General features: G+C 37.0%; 1 protein-coding gene across 5 annotated transcripts in view; it reads left to right on the top strand.

Moving 5' to 3' along the window:
- Positions 1 to 15,849, top strand: part of DIAPH2 (diaphanous related formin 2) — a 931,826-nt gene that overhangs the window by 79,987 nt on the left and 835,990 nt on the right. For 3 of the 5 annotated variants that reach the window (XM_056809150.1, XM_056809152.1, XM_056809154.1), the window contains one exon: positions 4,496 to 4,516. The exons of the other annotated variants lie outside the window; for them this stretch is intronic. In XM_056809150.1, coding sequence (XP_056665128.1) covers positions 4,496 to 4,516 — 21 coding nt within the window. The remainder of the gene's footprint in view (positions 1 to 4,495; positions 4,517 to 15,849) is intronic. 5 annotated transcript variants of the gene reach the window in all.

Here is a 15,849-nt window from a genome sequence, read left to right as displayed (position 1 = left end):
GTCCAGGATTTGGCTCGACATTTTTGAATGGTGTCGTCTCCATCATTAAAACAAAGGAAATTGCATTGCAGTCTCCTTATTTGAAGGCGATGTGGAGGGAGAATATTGTGACAAACAATCTCCATAATTTGGGGACTATTACTGGTGATGATTACTAGGAGAATTCCATCATTTGTGACTGTGCATGTGGCTGTTCCGCCTGGATGTCTAACCAAGGCTTTCTTCCCTCTGGCTGTAATTTGGATTGTTATGGAGAGATGCAGAGAGTAGCCTGCTCTTCTTTTAAATAAGACCTGGGGTTTTCTCACGGAGGCATTATTAAAAAAAAAAACCCTTTTATTAATCATAGAGGGATCTTTGGCATTTGGTCTATTGAAATGATAAAAATGTTTAAAATGGGTTTTAACAGTATCAGTTAAAATTGTATGACCTTTTTTTTCTATCATGTTTAAACACATGAAGGCAGGCATTAATTGTTTCTTAAACCAATTGAATTTTTTTCTTGACCTTCAGTTCGTCCCATCTTTGTTCGTTCCTCCAATTCGCTGTTTGCTCCTTAGATTTCTGGATAATGACATTAAAGGAAAGTGAAAGCAAATCGAGGCACGTCTTAGAAATCCATTTCCAAAATCAGCTTCTTGTAGCTGTGCCCTGGATGAGGAGAAAAAGCCGAGGGAGCCGGCAGGCCTGCAAGGCACGGGGAATGGGGGTCCTGCACAGATTGGGGCGTTTCCTCTCCGTTTTCTGTCCGGTATTAGATGAGCTTTAGGCTCTGAGGAGGTTTAACGAAGGCGGTTTGTCTCCACTGGGAGGGAGGGAAGAGAGAGGGGGGTTCAGGCTAAGCGTGCCTGCCTCTGCTACTTCTCTCCATAGAGACTGTCACGGCTGTTTAGGATGGAGCTCTGGCCCTACCCCAGCGGCTCTGTCACCGACAGATATGGTGGGCAGCTGCTTTCTGAGGGCCAGGAAGGAAAGATTGATTAGCCACAGCCATAGTGACATATCTATTCAAAGGAGATTTATATCAGCACAATAAACCCAAGACAGAGAAGGCCATTTGCATACTGGACTCCTTCCTTAGGTTAGAGAGAAACTCCCCACCCGCAACCCTCTCAAATGAATTCCCTGATTATTCCTCAGCCCCAGGTTTTCCTAATCCCAATTGCCTTCTGCCTGGATTCGAGGAACTGAGAAAGTACCATCCAGGGAAAGATCCATTTCAACATGATTTGAACCTCTACACAGTGGCAGTTAGTTAACTTCTGTTTCACTTCTTGGAGTGTAGTTTTGAATTTTCAAGTTGTACAGCTGTTTTTATGTTTTGGAAGAGGAATGATACAGCTCAAAAAGATTTACCAGCCATCTCACTTGATCTGCTAGATGTGTATGAACTCAAATGGAACAGATTCACTTGGCTTTTCCAGAGTTCTTCTGTACATTATAACTGCTTATACTTGAAAGCATTTAAAATGCTGCACGCCTGAATTTATGGATAGAAGAGACTCTCTTTTAAGCTAGATCATGGGATCTGGAAGACTTTTACCTGTGGCCCTCCTTTTGGGCTCTTAGAAGTGCGTGCCTTGAAATAAATATGAGGCCTTTTGTGCTAGTTTGGCTTTTGCTTTCTAGCAGGATATCAGCCTGTGGTCAGACATTTTAGAATAGAGATTAAATGGGTAAAAATGATTTTAACTTCTAATTTTTACCATAAAGAAAAAAAATGAGGCTACTTGAACCTCCGATTCTAGAGAGTTTTGTTTGAAAGTGGGAGGAGGGAAATCAGTATGCATGTATATGTGTGAGTGCATATCTATATGTATATACACATATATACATGCATTGCATAGATAAATGCATATATACCTATACCTATATATGTATATGAGAGCAAAAAGGAAAACCCTGCAACTTCCCCAGTGTAGGGACAGCTTCATGTGGAAACTCTGTCTAAGCACATTGGAGACTCCTCTGTAACTTGGACCACTAGAGTTGCCTGTCACATAGTCAGTATGTTTGTACCCAGATCTAACTGACTCCAAGGCCAACTCATCATCATCACATGCTCCATGACATCTCTCATGCATTCTGAATGTACACAGAACATTTGTGTTTTTACATAATTTTACTCCCCTATTTCTATGCAAATTGACTTTGATTTGCTTTTGGTATCAGATATGATAATACAACTCATTAGACTATTTCTCTAAGGCCCTGTCAATGGCAAAACACCTGAGTCATGGGATGGCAGGACCAATTCACTCTGCCTCTGCCAATGTACCCAATTTATGTGATGTGCTTTAGCCAAAATCAGGCACTTTACAATCTGGTTGCATTATTAAACAGACCCAGATGACCAGTCTGCCAGGTCTTGGTCCCCTTGTTTGTGTATCTCTTCTCATTGTTAGGGCTGTCTGACTTTACCTTGTCAATGTTATTGTTGTGCTAAGTTAAAAAGCCCAGTAGGACCTGTTCCCTTCCTTGCTTCCTTGCTTCCTTCCTTCCTCCTCCCTCCCTCCTTTCCTTCCTTCCTTGTTTCCTTCCTCCCTTCCTTCCCCCCCCTTCCTTCTCTTCCTCCTTCCCTTTCTTCCTTCCTTCCTTCTTCCCACTCTCCCTTCCTTACTGGGGTAAAATCATTTAAGTTAAACAATTTTCAATAGACCAATTTGTTAATGACATCATACCTTTTATTCATGCATAGAATTATCTGTTGACTGGATACTTAAAGTGCTCTATCTAAGAGTCTTCAATTCTTTTTGGAAATAGGTCAGTAGTCATAATGCTTATATTTCACATAAGAAAGTGGCTCACCCCTTTTCTTTATAGTTTGAGGTTATAAATTCTTAAAATCACGAATTTCATTGTGCTAAGTATGGAACTAGATTTCCAAAAAAGTGATAACTGCAAAACATTTCTCTCTCCTAAATTTAGTACTGATGGCCATCTTCAGAATATGAATTTGCCCATTTTATTCCTGGTCCAAACCAGGCTTAACTCAGGCCAATCTCCTGCTTTCAGACTTGGGTTTGGAACACACTGTGACATTTGTAGGTGATAAAATATTTAACAAAGTGAAGCTCACTTAACCTTAAAAAGTATTAATAAGGATACCATATTGGTTTTGGTGGGTAAGGCTCTTGCCCCTGCCTCCATATTTGCTACAATGGCTATAATGGGTTAAAAAAACATCCCATGAGCAAAAGAATTTCTGCCAAAGTTCAGAGGCATTAACTCCCAATCAGCTTGGCTTTTTATCCTTCAAGAGAAAGCCATGCCAGTGGTTCAAGCCTTAATCTCATGAAACAACCAAATCCTGAGGATGGTTTTCTGGTCCTCTTAAAGGGAATCAAACACAGCCTCTATAAAATAGATGCCCTTCCGACCAACTTCTTACCCCTTGGTCACAAGGGCCCCCAATCTTTTGGGATCTTTTACCAACTAAATTGCGAGAAGACCATTACTGAGCAGCTAACTTTGGAGATAAGAGAAGCCCAGCACAGGGAACACAGAAGAGCTTAGTTCAAGTAAAAAGTAAGAGAAAAATAATTAACAGTGTGAGAGTCCTTGGAAAGAGTACAGTTCCTGCAGTAAGAATGATATCTGGGCCAGTGCTGAGCTGGCTTCCCAACACAGAGCAGAGGTGGTGAACAGAACCCATGCATTTAGCCTTTCTAACCACTCTACCACTTTTTGCGAATCCTACAGCCAAGTTATTTGCTTCTAGTTGGATTTTTGGTGGAAAGGCTTGTCATGATTATCACTTAATTTCTTTGTCTGCAGACAAATTCAAAGGACCCACCTGATGTTAAAATTTTCAGAGTGCCTTATTTCATCAGGATGAAGATGGAGGTTGTTAGGGAGCATGCTTGAATACCATTTTGGTTTGTTTTCATTACATATATAGTAATCTTTCTTGACATATCAAAGAATTACCTAGAAAAAGAGAGCAGAGTAAGTTCTTTGTCTTATTTTGTGGGATTTACCTATAAAAATGATATTTTTACAGTATATTTAAGATTTAAATCCAAAGGCCACTTCTTAAATTACTCATTGGTATTTCAAAAGTAATATTCATATTAAAAATTGGAAATCTCAATATTAACTGTCTGCATCTCTTAAATTATAATCCAATTCCCTACTATTCACTTAGATTGAAATGATAAATTTTAAAAATATTTAATGTCCACCTTTACTTTTTATCTTTTTTACTTTGAGTTAGGATTATGAAATGATTTAGTCTAAAAATAATACTAATATCCTATTTGTCTGGATATTCTGAGTCGGCAATCTCAAAGCATCTTGTTTATTTTTTTAAAGATGGTGATAGTGTTGTGGTGTTCCCATTTCTAATCAGATTTTATTTCTAAACTATGGAACAAGTAGAATTAGAAATGTACCAATTTACTAAACTAATTTTGGGAAAAGCTTCTTGTTACTAATATTGTTGCTATTTGTTTTTTTTACACCATAATCACTCTTCGTTGACAACTGTATGCAGATAGTTGGAAGTAAAGTTATGGTGAGTACAAATAATATGTTGTTTCCGCCCTCTTCTCCCCTGCCCCAGAATATATGTTGATAATAGTGTTTGATTTCTTTTTACTTGTTTCTCACCAAAGTAATAAGGAAAACATTGAGAGGAAATATTTTTCCGTGTACAGTCTTGAATCACATTAAGCTGTTATTTAAAAACTTCAAGAAATAGAATTTGATTCTATTATTCTGGTTTTAACTAAGTAAAATTCACAGTTCTGAAGAGGAGCATAACCTTGTCAGTCCTCTGGATCTTAGTGACAATGCATTTCCCAGTAGGTTGTTACTGAGCTGCCTCAGCATGGTAGGTGGAAGCTTTTTCCATTGTTCCCTTGGTGCTCACAGATATACCTTTCTCAGGAGCTCTGCTGGAGGAGGAGGAGTGGAGGAGGATGCCCTTTGATTTATTCACTGTGCTTAATTGAGTTCTATTGTGTAGTGTGACTTAGGATACATTAGATACTTTTGAGACTCTGATTCTCTTACTGGCTATGGTATTAATTACCTTTGTGTCCCTGTACAAGTCACTTCCACTCTCTGGGTCACTTTTTTTTTCCTTTTTAAAAAAAACAACCATTACTTCTTATGTTAGTAACAACTCTATAACAGAGGGACAAGAGCTAGGCAAATGGGGTTAAATGACTTGCCCAGGGCCACATGGATAGGAATTGTCTGTGGTCTGATTTGAACTCAGATCCTCCTGACTCCAGGACTGGAACTCTAATTAATTAAGTGCTAAGTAAGCTGCCCCTGGTTTCCTTATTTACAAAATGAAGAGTTGGCATAAGATACTTTAATAAGTCTTTTCCTGCTTGGACTGCCTGCAATTTTTTAAGTGCAACATTCTATTGCGCTGTTTATTTGCCATTCTATGCCATGCCAAGAGTCATCCATATTGGTGTTGATAACCAATCATTGAGACTTTTACTTTCCTAATTTTACATAATGTTATGCATAGTACTTCTATTTGCCAGAAGGTAGATGGAGAACTTAGTGAAGACTGCTTGTGAAACATCCTTGAGAGAAGAGTATATGTCATAATAAGATGGTGGGAGATCCCTTCGCCATTTTAAGACATTTCACAAATGAACAAATATGTGTCAGGTACCAAGGACAAGTAATTTTAAAAATAGCTGAAATGTAGTATCCTTTTATGTTTAGTGACTTTTATGTTTAATCTTCCCAAAAGCTCTGTGAGATGCTTAATGCAAATAGGATTCACCTCTATTTGATAAATGAGAAAATAGAGGCTAAGTAAAGTATTGTGATTTGCCATTAAATACATTTAGTAAGCATTGGAGGTGATTTGGACTCAGATCTTGCCTGACAACAGTTTTGTGCTCTTTCTCTTGTTCTATGGTATATACTTATTACTGGAACTTTTTCTAGAATGACTTGTATTTTTGTGTATCTCCAGAAGCCAAGGAAACAGGGACAACACCATCCTCATGCTAGGCTTGTTCTGACCAATGACTTTTCCATATTATTCTTTTGATCTTCTCCCACATCTCCCATGTTTGGTCTTCTCCCTCCCCCAGGAAGGTTAAGACTGTGTTCTCTCCAAGAAAAAGAGGCCTGGCAGTGGAGCCATAGGATCCAAGTTCAAATCTTGCCTCTCTGGGACCTTGGCAAGTCACTTAGCCTCCCTAGGTTTGTTTTCTTCTCTGTAAAATGAAGGTCTTGGTCTAGATGGTTTCTAATGTTCTTTCCAGAATTAGATACGATTCTAGGATTACTTGATATCAATATGTTAGTTATGCCTCGAAGATATCTAAGGTCCTTTTGGGGGAGGGGAAAGTCTTTTGCCTCTGGCAGTAATTTTTCCAAACTCTTGTCAAACCCACCCACGATCTTTCCCATTTGGAAAACTCAATGAGTCTGGCAGTTCAATTTTTCCTTGGTGCAGTGGAAGGAGCACCAGATTTGGAATCAGAAGTGATTGTTGTTCAGTTGTGTCTGATTCTTCACAATCCCATTCAGGGTTGTTTTGGGTTTTTTTTGCAAATATACTGGTGTGTTTTTCCATTTTCTTCTCCAGCTCATTTGACACATGAGGAAACTGAGGCAAATAAGGTAAAATAATTGTCCCAGGGTCACCCACAATTAGTATCTTGAGGCCAGATTTGAATTCAGGCCTCTACTACTCTTGCCTCTACACTTGGCTCTGTATCCCCTGTACTGCCTAGCTGCCCTTTGGAATAAGAAGACCTTGATTTAAATCCTAGCTTGGCTGCTTACTTCATGCACCAGTAAGTTGGCCAAGTTGCTTAACCCTCTTAGTTCTCCTTTCTGGATGTGTAAAATGAAGTGGTTGGACTGAATACTTTCTTAGGTCTTTTCTAGTTCTAAATGTGTGATCCTTTGGTCCCTTCTTATGAATGGTTGCTTAGAAGACAGATTGTATTTTCCTTCTGCAACTTCTGCCTGGGACCTGCCTTCCTTTTGAAGCAGCCTGGTATAGGTAGGGCATAGAAGGTTGCACTTTAAGTAAAGAACATTTTGGTTCAATTCCATTTCTGACACAGAGTAGGCATGTGACCTATGGGTAAGTCCTATCTATCCCTTCTCTGTCCCTCAAAATTTTCATCTTTAAAGGGAGTAATAATGCTTCTGATACCCACTTTATAAATGGCAGTAGCTGTTGTTATTCCCTGCCCTCCTGCTATGGATGGCTCTGGAGAGGAGCCATTCTAAAGGCCTAGTGCCCAATCTATAGTAGGACTAGCCAAGGGCCTTCAAGAGAGGGGAGATGGTTTCTTGGTGTTTTAGTTAGAGTTTGGAATGAGTTTTCCTATAGAAGCAATACTAATAAATGACAGTTTACATATTTGTATTATTATAGTTCATTGAAAACCTTTGAATCTGTGATCTCAATAGAATGAGTCCCACTTCTAAATGGTGCTGATTATAAGTCCATCCATTCTCATCTTGTGGGATTCGTGTTCTGTTCCTTGCATGCATCCTCCATAAAGAATCCTTCTAGTATTCTGGAAGCTTTCTTCTAGTTCTTAAACAAGTTAGATCCCCCCCCCCATTTTATTGTGAACTTAATAATTATCAATAAATGCCAACATTTCAATATGCAAAGAAAAGCAAAAGGAAACTAAATAGAAATCATAAAATTTCAAGTATAGCTTGTTTTTAAATACCGTATTAAATGAAGTAGTGATGAGATGACCTTTTTTATGTTCTTCTTTGAACTTTAAAAATTTTCATATTTGTATTTAGTGTTAAAATATTTTTTGGTCCTCTTTTTATATTATTAGCCTTTATTCCCCAAATAAAACTGTATCTTGTGACAAAGAACTATAATTGAAGTGAACAAACAAATTGGCTATGACTGATAGCGTCTGCCATTTTTAACCAGTAGTGCATCCCATCTCTTTTTCAGAAGAGGGAACTATGTTTTACTATCAGTATTCTGCAGATACTAACGTTTGTTTCACTAATCAGAGTACTGAAGTCTTTTAGTGTTGTTTCCTTTTATGTTATTGTGGTCATTATGTATATTATTCTCTACATACTGCTTACTTTGCTCTGCATCAGTTTAATGCAAGTTTTCCTAGATTTCTCTAAATTTCTTTCATCTATAATAATTCTTTTAGATATCTCATTTTCCCAATTACATGTAATAATAATTTTCAACATAGTATCTATCATTTCTTACAAGGCAATAATTACTTTAAGATTTGTTTGCCCCTTACCAAATAGGTCCATACTTTGTTCCAGTTTTATAAAAAGTACTGCTATAAATAAATATTTTTGTATATTTTGTACCTTTCCCTCTGTCTCTGCCCTGTTTGGTCTAATAGAGGTACAGATGGGTACAAGGTTCAGTCACCTTTCTAGTGTAGCTATAGATTGTTATCCAGAACAGGTAGACCAATTTTTACATCCCCACCAGACCAAAACCCATCTTCCTACAGTCCCTTCAGTATATACTATTTTCATTTTGGCCAGATCACTGAGGGTGAGATGAAAGTACAGAATAGTTTTATTTTGCATTTCTTCTTTTATTACTGTTTTGGACCGTTTTTTTTACATAGCCTCTGGTTATTTGTAGTGGTTGATGGATGCCAATATTGCCCAAACTGTCTATTAGTTCCACCATATATCATGAGCTTTGGTGCTGTTCTGAAAAACTGACTGCCATTTATAATATTCATCATGGTTTCCTATAAGGACAGAACTTCACATGGTTGACTTACATGTGGTGTCTTAGAACACAACACCTTCCTAAGTCAGGGACTGCTTGCATTCCTAAATGCTTTCAGGTATTTTAAAAAATGCCAATAGGATTAGAGATGGTGATCTTGGCCTCAGGCTAGAATATCAAATATACATTCATTTTGCTGTGGCACAGCTCTCTTTGAATGTAAGAGTCCAGTGGAAAGCCAAGTGCTGATGTATTTTACATCCAAATTCCTGAAGTTTTCTTTTTTTGCTTCTTGCCCCCCAATAAATGAAAAATGTTTTGAATTAAAAAAATATAAATATCTAGTATGTATAAATCTTAATTAAACTTACTGACAGTAAGCCATTTGCTGTTCAGTTGTTTCATTTGTGTTCAACTCTTTTTCACTCCATTTGGGGTTGTCTTGGCAGAGATATTGTATTGGTTTTCTATTTCCTTCTTTATCTCACTTGACACATGGGGAAACTGAGCCAAACAGGATTAAGTTAAGTGCCCAGGATCACACATGTAGTAAATGCCTGAGGCTGGATATAAACCCAGGAAGATGTCTTCCTGACTTCAGGCCTGGCACTCTATTCACTGTGCCCCCTAGCTGCCCCATTGTAAACCATACTATGTCATGATTTCTGTAAACTCTGGGAAGTTTTTGCAACCTTATTAAGATTTTGAATAAAATATAAGTCAAATTGTGCTATCTAATTTTGATGTGAATATGTGCAAAGGAAAAATGTATAGTCAGAAATTTTTCTATGATACCTCATTCCCCCACCAACATCCTTATAAACACCATGGAATACCTCATTTAAATTTAATTTGAAGTATTTTGAAGGCAGAGTTGTGAAATGTTTCCTGAAAATAGGGAAAACTCTGTCCTGTCCCTCATCCCTAGGTCCTTTTTTAATGGAATTTTGTGGGGGATGAGAAGTTGTTAGGTGGTAGGAAGAGGCTGAAAATTGTAATTTTTGTCATTTATTATGTACACTTTCTTCTCCATTAGAGTCTTACAATGAGTATTCTCAGCATTAGTTTGGAGATCAAGGAGGCTAGGTCACTGCTATGAGCAACTCTGTAGTAGTCAAATTATACTTTATAATATGGGTACCAGGGTTTGAGGGAGAATGTGGAGGAGAGATGGCAGGTAGAGAAAGAGGATGGCCTACTATTGAAATGCAGACCTTTGTTCAAGCCCTTTTTTCTACAATATTTTGAATCAACATATCAACAATGTGTTCTTGAGGCAGCTAGGAGCTACAAGCACTGGACCCAGATTCAGCAAGACCTGTATTCAGATCTGGCCTTTGACACTAATTAAGCCATATGACCTTTGGCAAACCACTTAACCTCTTTCTGCCTCAGATTCCTGATTTTTAAAATGGGAATGATAATAGCATTTAACTCTTAGGGATGTAGTGAGGACAAAATGAAATAATATTTAGGAAGTACTTTGCAAACCTGTTGTTATTATTATAATTTGTTGTCTACTATAGATATGTCCAAAGAATGTTTGGACTCATTTTCATCATTCATTGCTTTGGTCATGTATAATCAGCTCTAGGATTTGACAGTTAAGAGATTATTGAGGTCTTTGGAAGGAGGAATTTCAGTTCCCTGATAAGAGCAGAAGCTAGGCTGAGGCTTCAGAAACATCTTAGAGCCTACTCTGCCATCCACTCAGTTATTCCATCCTACCGATTCTTCCTCTGTGCTGCCTGTCACATTTATTTCTTCATTTTCTTTCCCACTGCTGCCACTCTAGTTCAGTCCTCTTTGTCTACCTCCTTTTCTATTACAGTTGTCTCTTAACAGCTTTTTCATTCCCCCATGTCTTTCCTTCCTCCATGTGATATTACACCCTACTCCCAGAGTAATCTTTAAAACAAAACATTTACAGATACATTTAGTACTACAGTCAATTCCTGATATCCACCCTTCCCTGATTAATCCTCCTTTGTAACACAACAAAATGAATCAACACTAAACCAACAGTTAAGCAAAGCTGACCAATAAGGTGACCAATCATTCTCCTTAGTCACCTGCATCTACTGAGAGGGGAGTTGATGTTTCCTTGGCTACTCTCTTCAGGTACATGATGGTCATTGCAGTGAATGAGAGTTGGATTGCCTTTTAGTAATGCCTCTTGCTTAATTTATTATGTATCATGTTTGCCTGATTCTGTTTTTTTTTTATGTTGGTTTAATGTAATTAAGTGTACCCTTATTTCTCTGCCTTTCTTAGTTCATCCTTTCTTATGGCACAGTAACATTCCATTTAATTCCCAGTTCATTTAGCTCTTTCCTTATTGATGAGCAGCCATTTTATTTTTATTTTCCTGCTAGCACAAAAATTGATACTAGAAATGTTTTGGTATATATGGGGCACTTATTTACATTTTTGATCTCCATCAGTTATACTTCTGGTAGTGGTATTGCTGGGTCAAAGGATATGGATAATTTAGTATTTTTTAATTGCACATTTCCTAATTGGTCTACATAACAATTGGACCAATTCATTGCTCATCAGCAGTGTTTAACTGTGTTGCCCTGGCTCCTACACTTTCTTATACCTACAGTGGTCCTCTCTGTATTGGAATCCTACCTGTCATTCTATGCTAAGCCTAAATGCCTGACTTTCATGAAGCCTTTCTGTGTCACTTTAGCCAGAAGTTGAGTCTTCTTTTCCAGAATTCCGGTAGCAGTACATTTGTACTTAGAGTATTTCATAAGGGTCTATTGTTTAACTGGCTTTATATCCCCTCTAGCTCCTAGCACACCATTTGTGTTTAGAACTATGATTGTTTAATATCTCTTGACTCCTTAAAGTTGAACAAGGTGGGAGTCAAGAAGAAGTAGATTATGCAGTATAATGCAGTACCTCATTAAGTAGTGAGCTCTCTGTTCCTTGAGCTGTTCAAGTCAGGTATATTGTCAAAGAGATTTCAGAATCATTTGAAAAGTTGAGTTGGATGGATTTTAAGGTTGTTTACAAATCTAGGAACTGATTCAACTATATTTTTGAGAGGGTTAGAAGAGAGAAGCATCACTGTGGGCTGGAATAATTTGGGATGATTTGACACAAGTAGAAGTAGAACTATAGCTATAACAGGAATGCAGGAAAAACCTCAGGAATTCCTCTGTAGTGTAGTGGAGGCCAGCCATATTTTATTTGGTCTAGGTGTTTGCCAATGGGCTTTGAAGAGGGTTAAACATTCTTATATCACCTCAGGATAACATTGATAGAGCTGTTTTAGGGGATTAATAAAATAACAGGATTTGACACAGATGAAATAGGTTACAATGAGTGATGGTACAATATGTCTCTGCAAATATTTACACATAGAATAGATGATTTGGAGAAGGGTGAAGAGACTAGACCAATGGGACCTTTTTATCCCCTCTAGTTTCAATGTGGTGTCTCCTGACCCTGAGAAGGAGATGATTTGGAGTATATTGCAGCATACGATTTAAAACAGGGTTAGCTAATGCCTAAAGGTGCCATATAAAGAAAGGTCCCATATATAATGAAATATTTAGAGCAGTATTTTTTTAGTAGCAAACACTGGAAACACTTAAGCATTCCTTCCCAATTGATGCCATTATTTCAAGTTGAAATTAATTGGCTCATAGTCCAAGGGCTGAAAGTACAAGCCTTTTTATGTGATGCACCATCAGATTGTGCTTAAGGAAGAATCTGACTGTGTGTGGAAGATTTAATCAAACCCTGATGACGTTTGAAAGTACTATAGTCACAGGTCCCCCTTGATTCTCCTCATCTGTTCATTCAGTGAAGCATCAATATGTCCTCCCAAGAAACCAGAGCTTTAACTACATGTTGATTTCCATGGGAGTTTGTGGCAGAGTGGTTCAATTGGAGTCATCCTTGGAATAATGAATATCTGCCACTGAATCAATTGGGTAGCATCTCCCATAGACTTGGGAATAGTTAGAGGCATTGGGCAGTTCTGGTCTGTGCCATTGGAACCATTTCCAGGCAGCCTTGTCAGGAGAAGATACCCATTAACTAGGAAGGATCACTGAATCCTAGATACAGAGCTGGAAGGGACCTTTAAAACCATCTAGTCCAAATCCCTCATTTTATAGGGGGAGAAAACTCAGATCTCAAGAGGAGAAGTGGCTTGTTCCAAGGTCATACAATAGTAAATAGCAGAGGATGGAATCAAACAATAGGCCTCTTATTCCAGACCCAGTGCTTTTCCTCCTACAGTGAGATTAAATAACAAATTATATTTTGTTCAATTTCAGTGAGAAAATTGCAGTTATTTCATTTAGGCATTATAGGGCTCTTCAAAATTTTGAATTTCCAATACTATTCAGAATCACTTTTCTACCTGTTTAGTGGTTCTCTGGGTTAGTAGAGCTTGTCATGTTGAGGCACTGTTCCTATTTAGATTGAAAATGTATTCTCAGTGTATTACATTTGAAAATGTTATTGATAGCTGTCTTAATAATGCTTTCCATGTTATCATGTTAAGCATGATAGTTTGATAGTTTGGTTTTTGCACATAGGTGGATCATTAAACTGTTATTGCAACACCAGGCTGCTGATAAGGCCGATAGATTTAGAGCATTCCATGGTATTGTTTCATATTAATTGTTCAAATAAAGGGAAAAGTTGCATGGGAGATTTCAATCTTAGTTTTACACAGTTACATAATTAATTGTGTAAGCCAGAAGGGGGAGACAAATCGTAGATTATTGGAGTTTATAGGTAGCTTTGCTTATAATGTCAGAACATTTGCATTCATATTCCACTTTGAATTTTTTTTCTTGTTTAGCTGCTACTGTAAAATGTTTAATTTTATAGTAATGACAGTTTTGTTGAAGATATCTAAATTCAATTAGAATAAAAATGATTAATTTCATTACTTTTTAACTGGTGCATAAAAAATAGAAAAAAAAACTTAATTTGGTAATCAGATGAAAATAAGACTTGAGACTGTTTAATGGTGGGCAATTATAAGTGATCTTTTAAAAACTGCATAAACATTGTTAAACTCCTAATTTAGATTTTTTTTCTAATTTCACATCCATTATCTATAATAAAAGAGGTACTTTCCCATTCTTTATGTTTTAATAAAGATAATCAGATGAGATATCATATAGATAATATAAAGATCCTTGGGTTTTTGAAAATTTTGTGTCTGTGCTTTTAAATTCTATATATCTTAAATGACTTTAAGAACATTTCCTTAACTGACACTTCTCTTCCGTTAGAGGAGGTATTGCAATAAGTAAAATTACATTTATTGTGCTAGGATAAATTCAGTATCAAGATGCCCAAAAGACTATAGAGAGATTAATTGGTGCTATGAGCACCTAATAAATAAAAGTTTAAATGCTACCTTATTTTTAGCAACTTATATATTATAACTTAATTGAAATTTACCAAGATTAACATTTTGTGGGATCTCTTGGCTGTCAAAATGCTGGCAATCTCTCTGCATTTTCAAGCATGAGTTTAATAAAAGGTTCACTGCACCTTGATATGTATTTGACACCCAGTTTTCCTATTTATTTTTTCCATGGTACTTTGGGCATCTCACTGAATCCTCTTAAACATCCTCTTCCTCTTTTATGAAATAGCAGTGATACTGTTCATTATATAAATGTTATTGTTTTCTAAAACTAATTAACTGTGTTTTAGAAAAATTGTTATCATGAAGAACTCTATAGAATTTCTCCCCAGTGTAGTTTCTGAAAGATTGATGAATGGCAGGCTTATGTAGCTTGTAGTCCATTGCTGTTGATGACACCAAAAATAGCATAAAAGCTATTATTTAGAAATTGTGCGATCAGAAAAGGAAGAAGCCTGTCATGACATGAGAATGAGGAATAACCCAAGTGGTACACTGGTGCTGCTTTGCTATTAAAGGACCTAGCCAAAAGTCTTGGACAATCTGGACCCCCCTCCTCTGGACAATTTAGGGGATGGTATACATAACAGTAGGGTAATAAGACGACATGGTAGAGGTGTAATTTGTGACATTGAAAAGAATGCCTATACTGACGAGATTATGGATCCACTGGAGTGAAAGTAATTAGGTATCATTTCTTACATACCAGTTATAAGTCCATTTCTGCATGTACATGATGATGTAAAGTCATTGCATACATAGCTCCATGAGTTCCTTTAAAAACTTAGACACCCATTTCTATGTTATATTGATTTTTGCAATTGAAAAAATGTGCTAAATATCTTAATTTTTTTACTTTTCAACTACAAAATAACAGTATAGCATACTTGAACATTTTGCCAATTATAGATTACAGGATATTATTGTTAGTATGCTCTCCCCAGCATGATCTTTATATAATCTTCATTACTACCATTGTAGAGTTTAACATGCAGTGAAAATTTGAGACACTTTTTCTTTATTGTTTAAGAAGACCTTTTTCAGAAAACCACATTGTTCCAAAATCTGTGTCTCCATTTTCTATTTTTGTCTCCATTTCCAATCTGTCTCCCAAGCTCTAGATTCCCTTTTCCTTTGGTCTACTCTGACCTCTGGCTGGTACCTCAAACTCAATATGTCCAAAATGGAAATGATTTTTTCCTAAAAAGTAGTTCTTTCTTCTAACTTCCCTAATTCTTTCATTGATGCCACTATTTACCCAGTCACTCAGGCTTCAAATCTTATTATTGTATTTGATTCTTACTTTTTCTAGTAACTATATATACCTTTAAAATTTTTTTAATTTTATTAATTAATTTGTTGGTTACATTAAAATTCTCAGGTCTCTGTCTGTCTGTCTCCCATCCCCATGCAAGAAAACTGTAAAGGGTTTTGGCCAAACTGTAAAGGATAATTTTAGTATTTTGACTTAAAATCGAAAATAAGTGGTTGCCATGGGAAATTCCCAAATATGAAAATACCCAAGTCAGCTGGGGATTTATGGAGATTTTAATTAATATAAATGAAGGAATTAAAGGAAGAGGAGAGAGAGGGGGGGGGAAGGAGAGAGGGGGAGAGAGGGGGAGGGTGGGAAAGAGAGAGAGAGAGAGAGAGAGAGAGAGAGAGAGAGAGAATATATGAGAATGAGAATAGCCAAGCAGTAGAAAAGGGCCTAGACTAAAATGGCCCAGACCTGAGCCTAAGGGAGAGCGAG

The sequence above is a fragment of the Monodelphis domestica genome, chromosome X (genome assembly GCF_027887165.1).
Source record: "Monodelphis domestica isolate mMonDom1 chromosome X, mMonDom1.pri, whole genome shotgun sequence".
In the NCBI taxonomy this organism is placed as follows: Eukaryota; Metazoa; Chordata; class Mammalia; order Didelphimorphia; family Didelphidae; genus Monodelphis; species Monodelphis domestica.
This window is presented reverse-complemented; position numbering and strand designations above follow the sequence as displayed.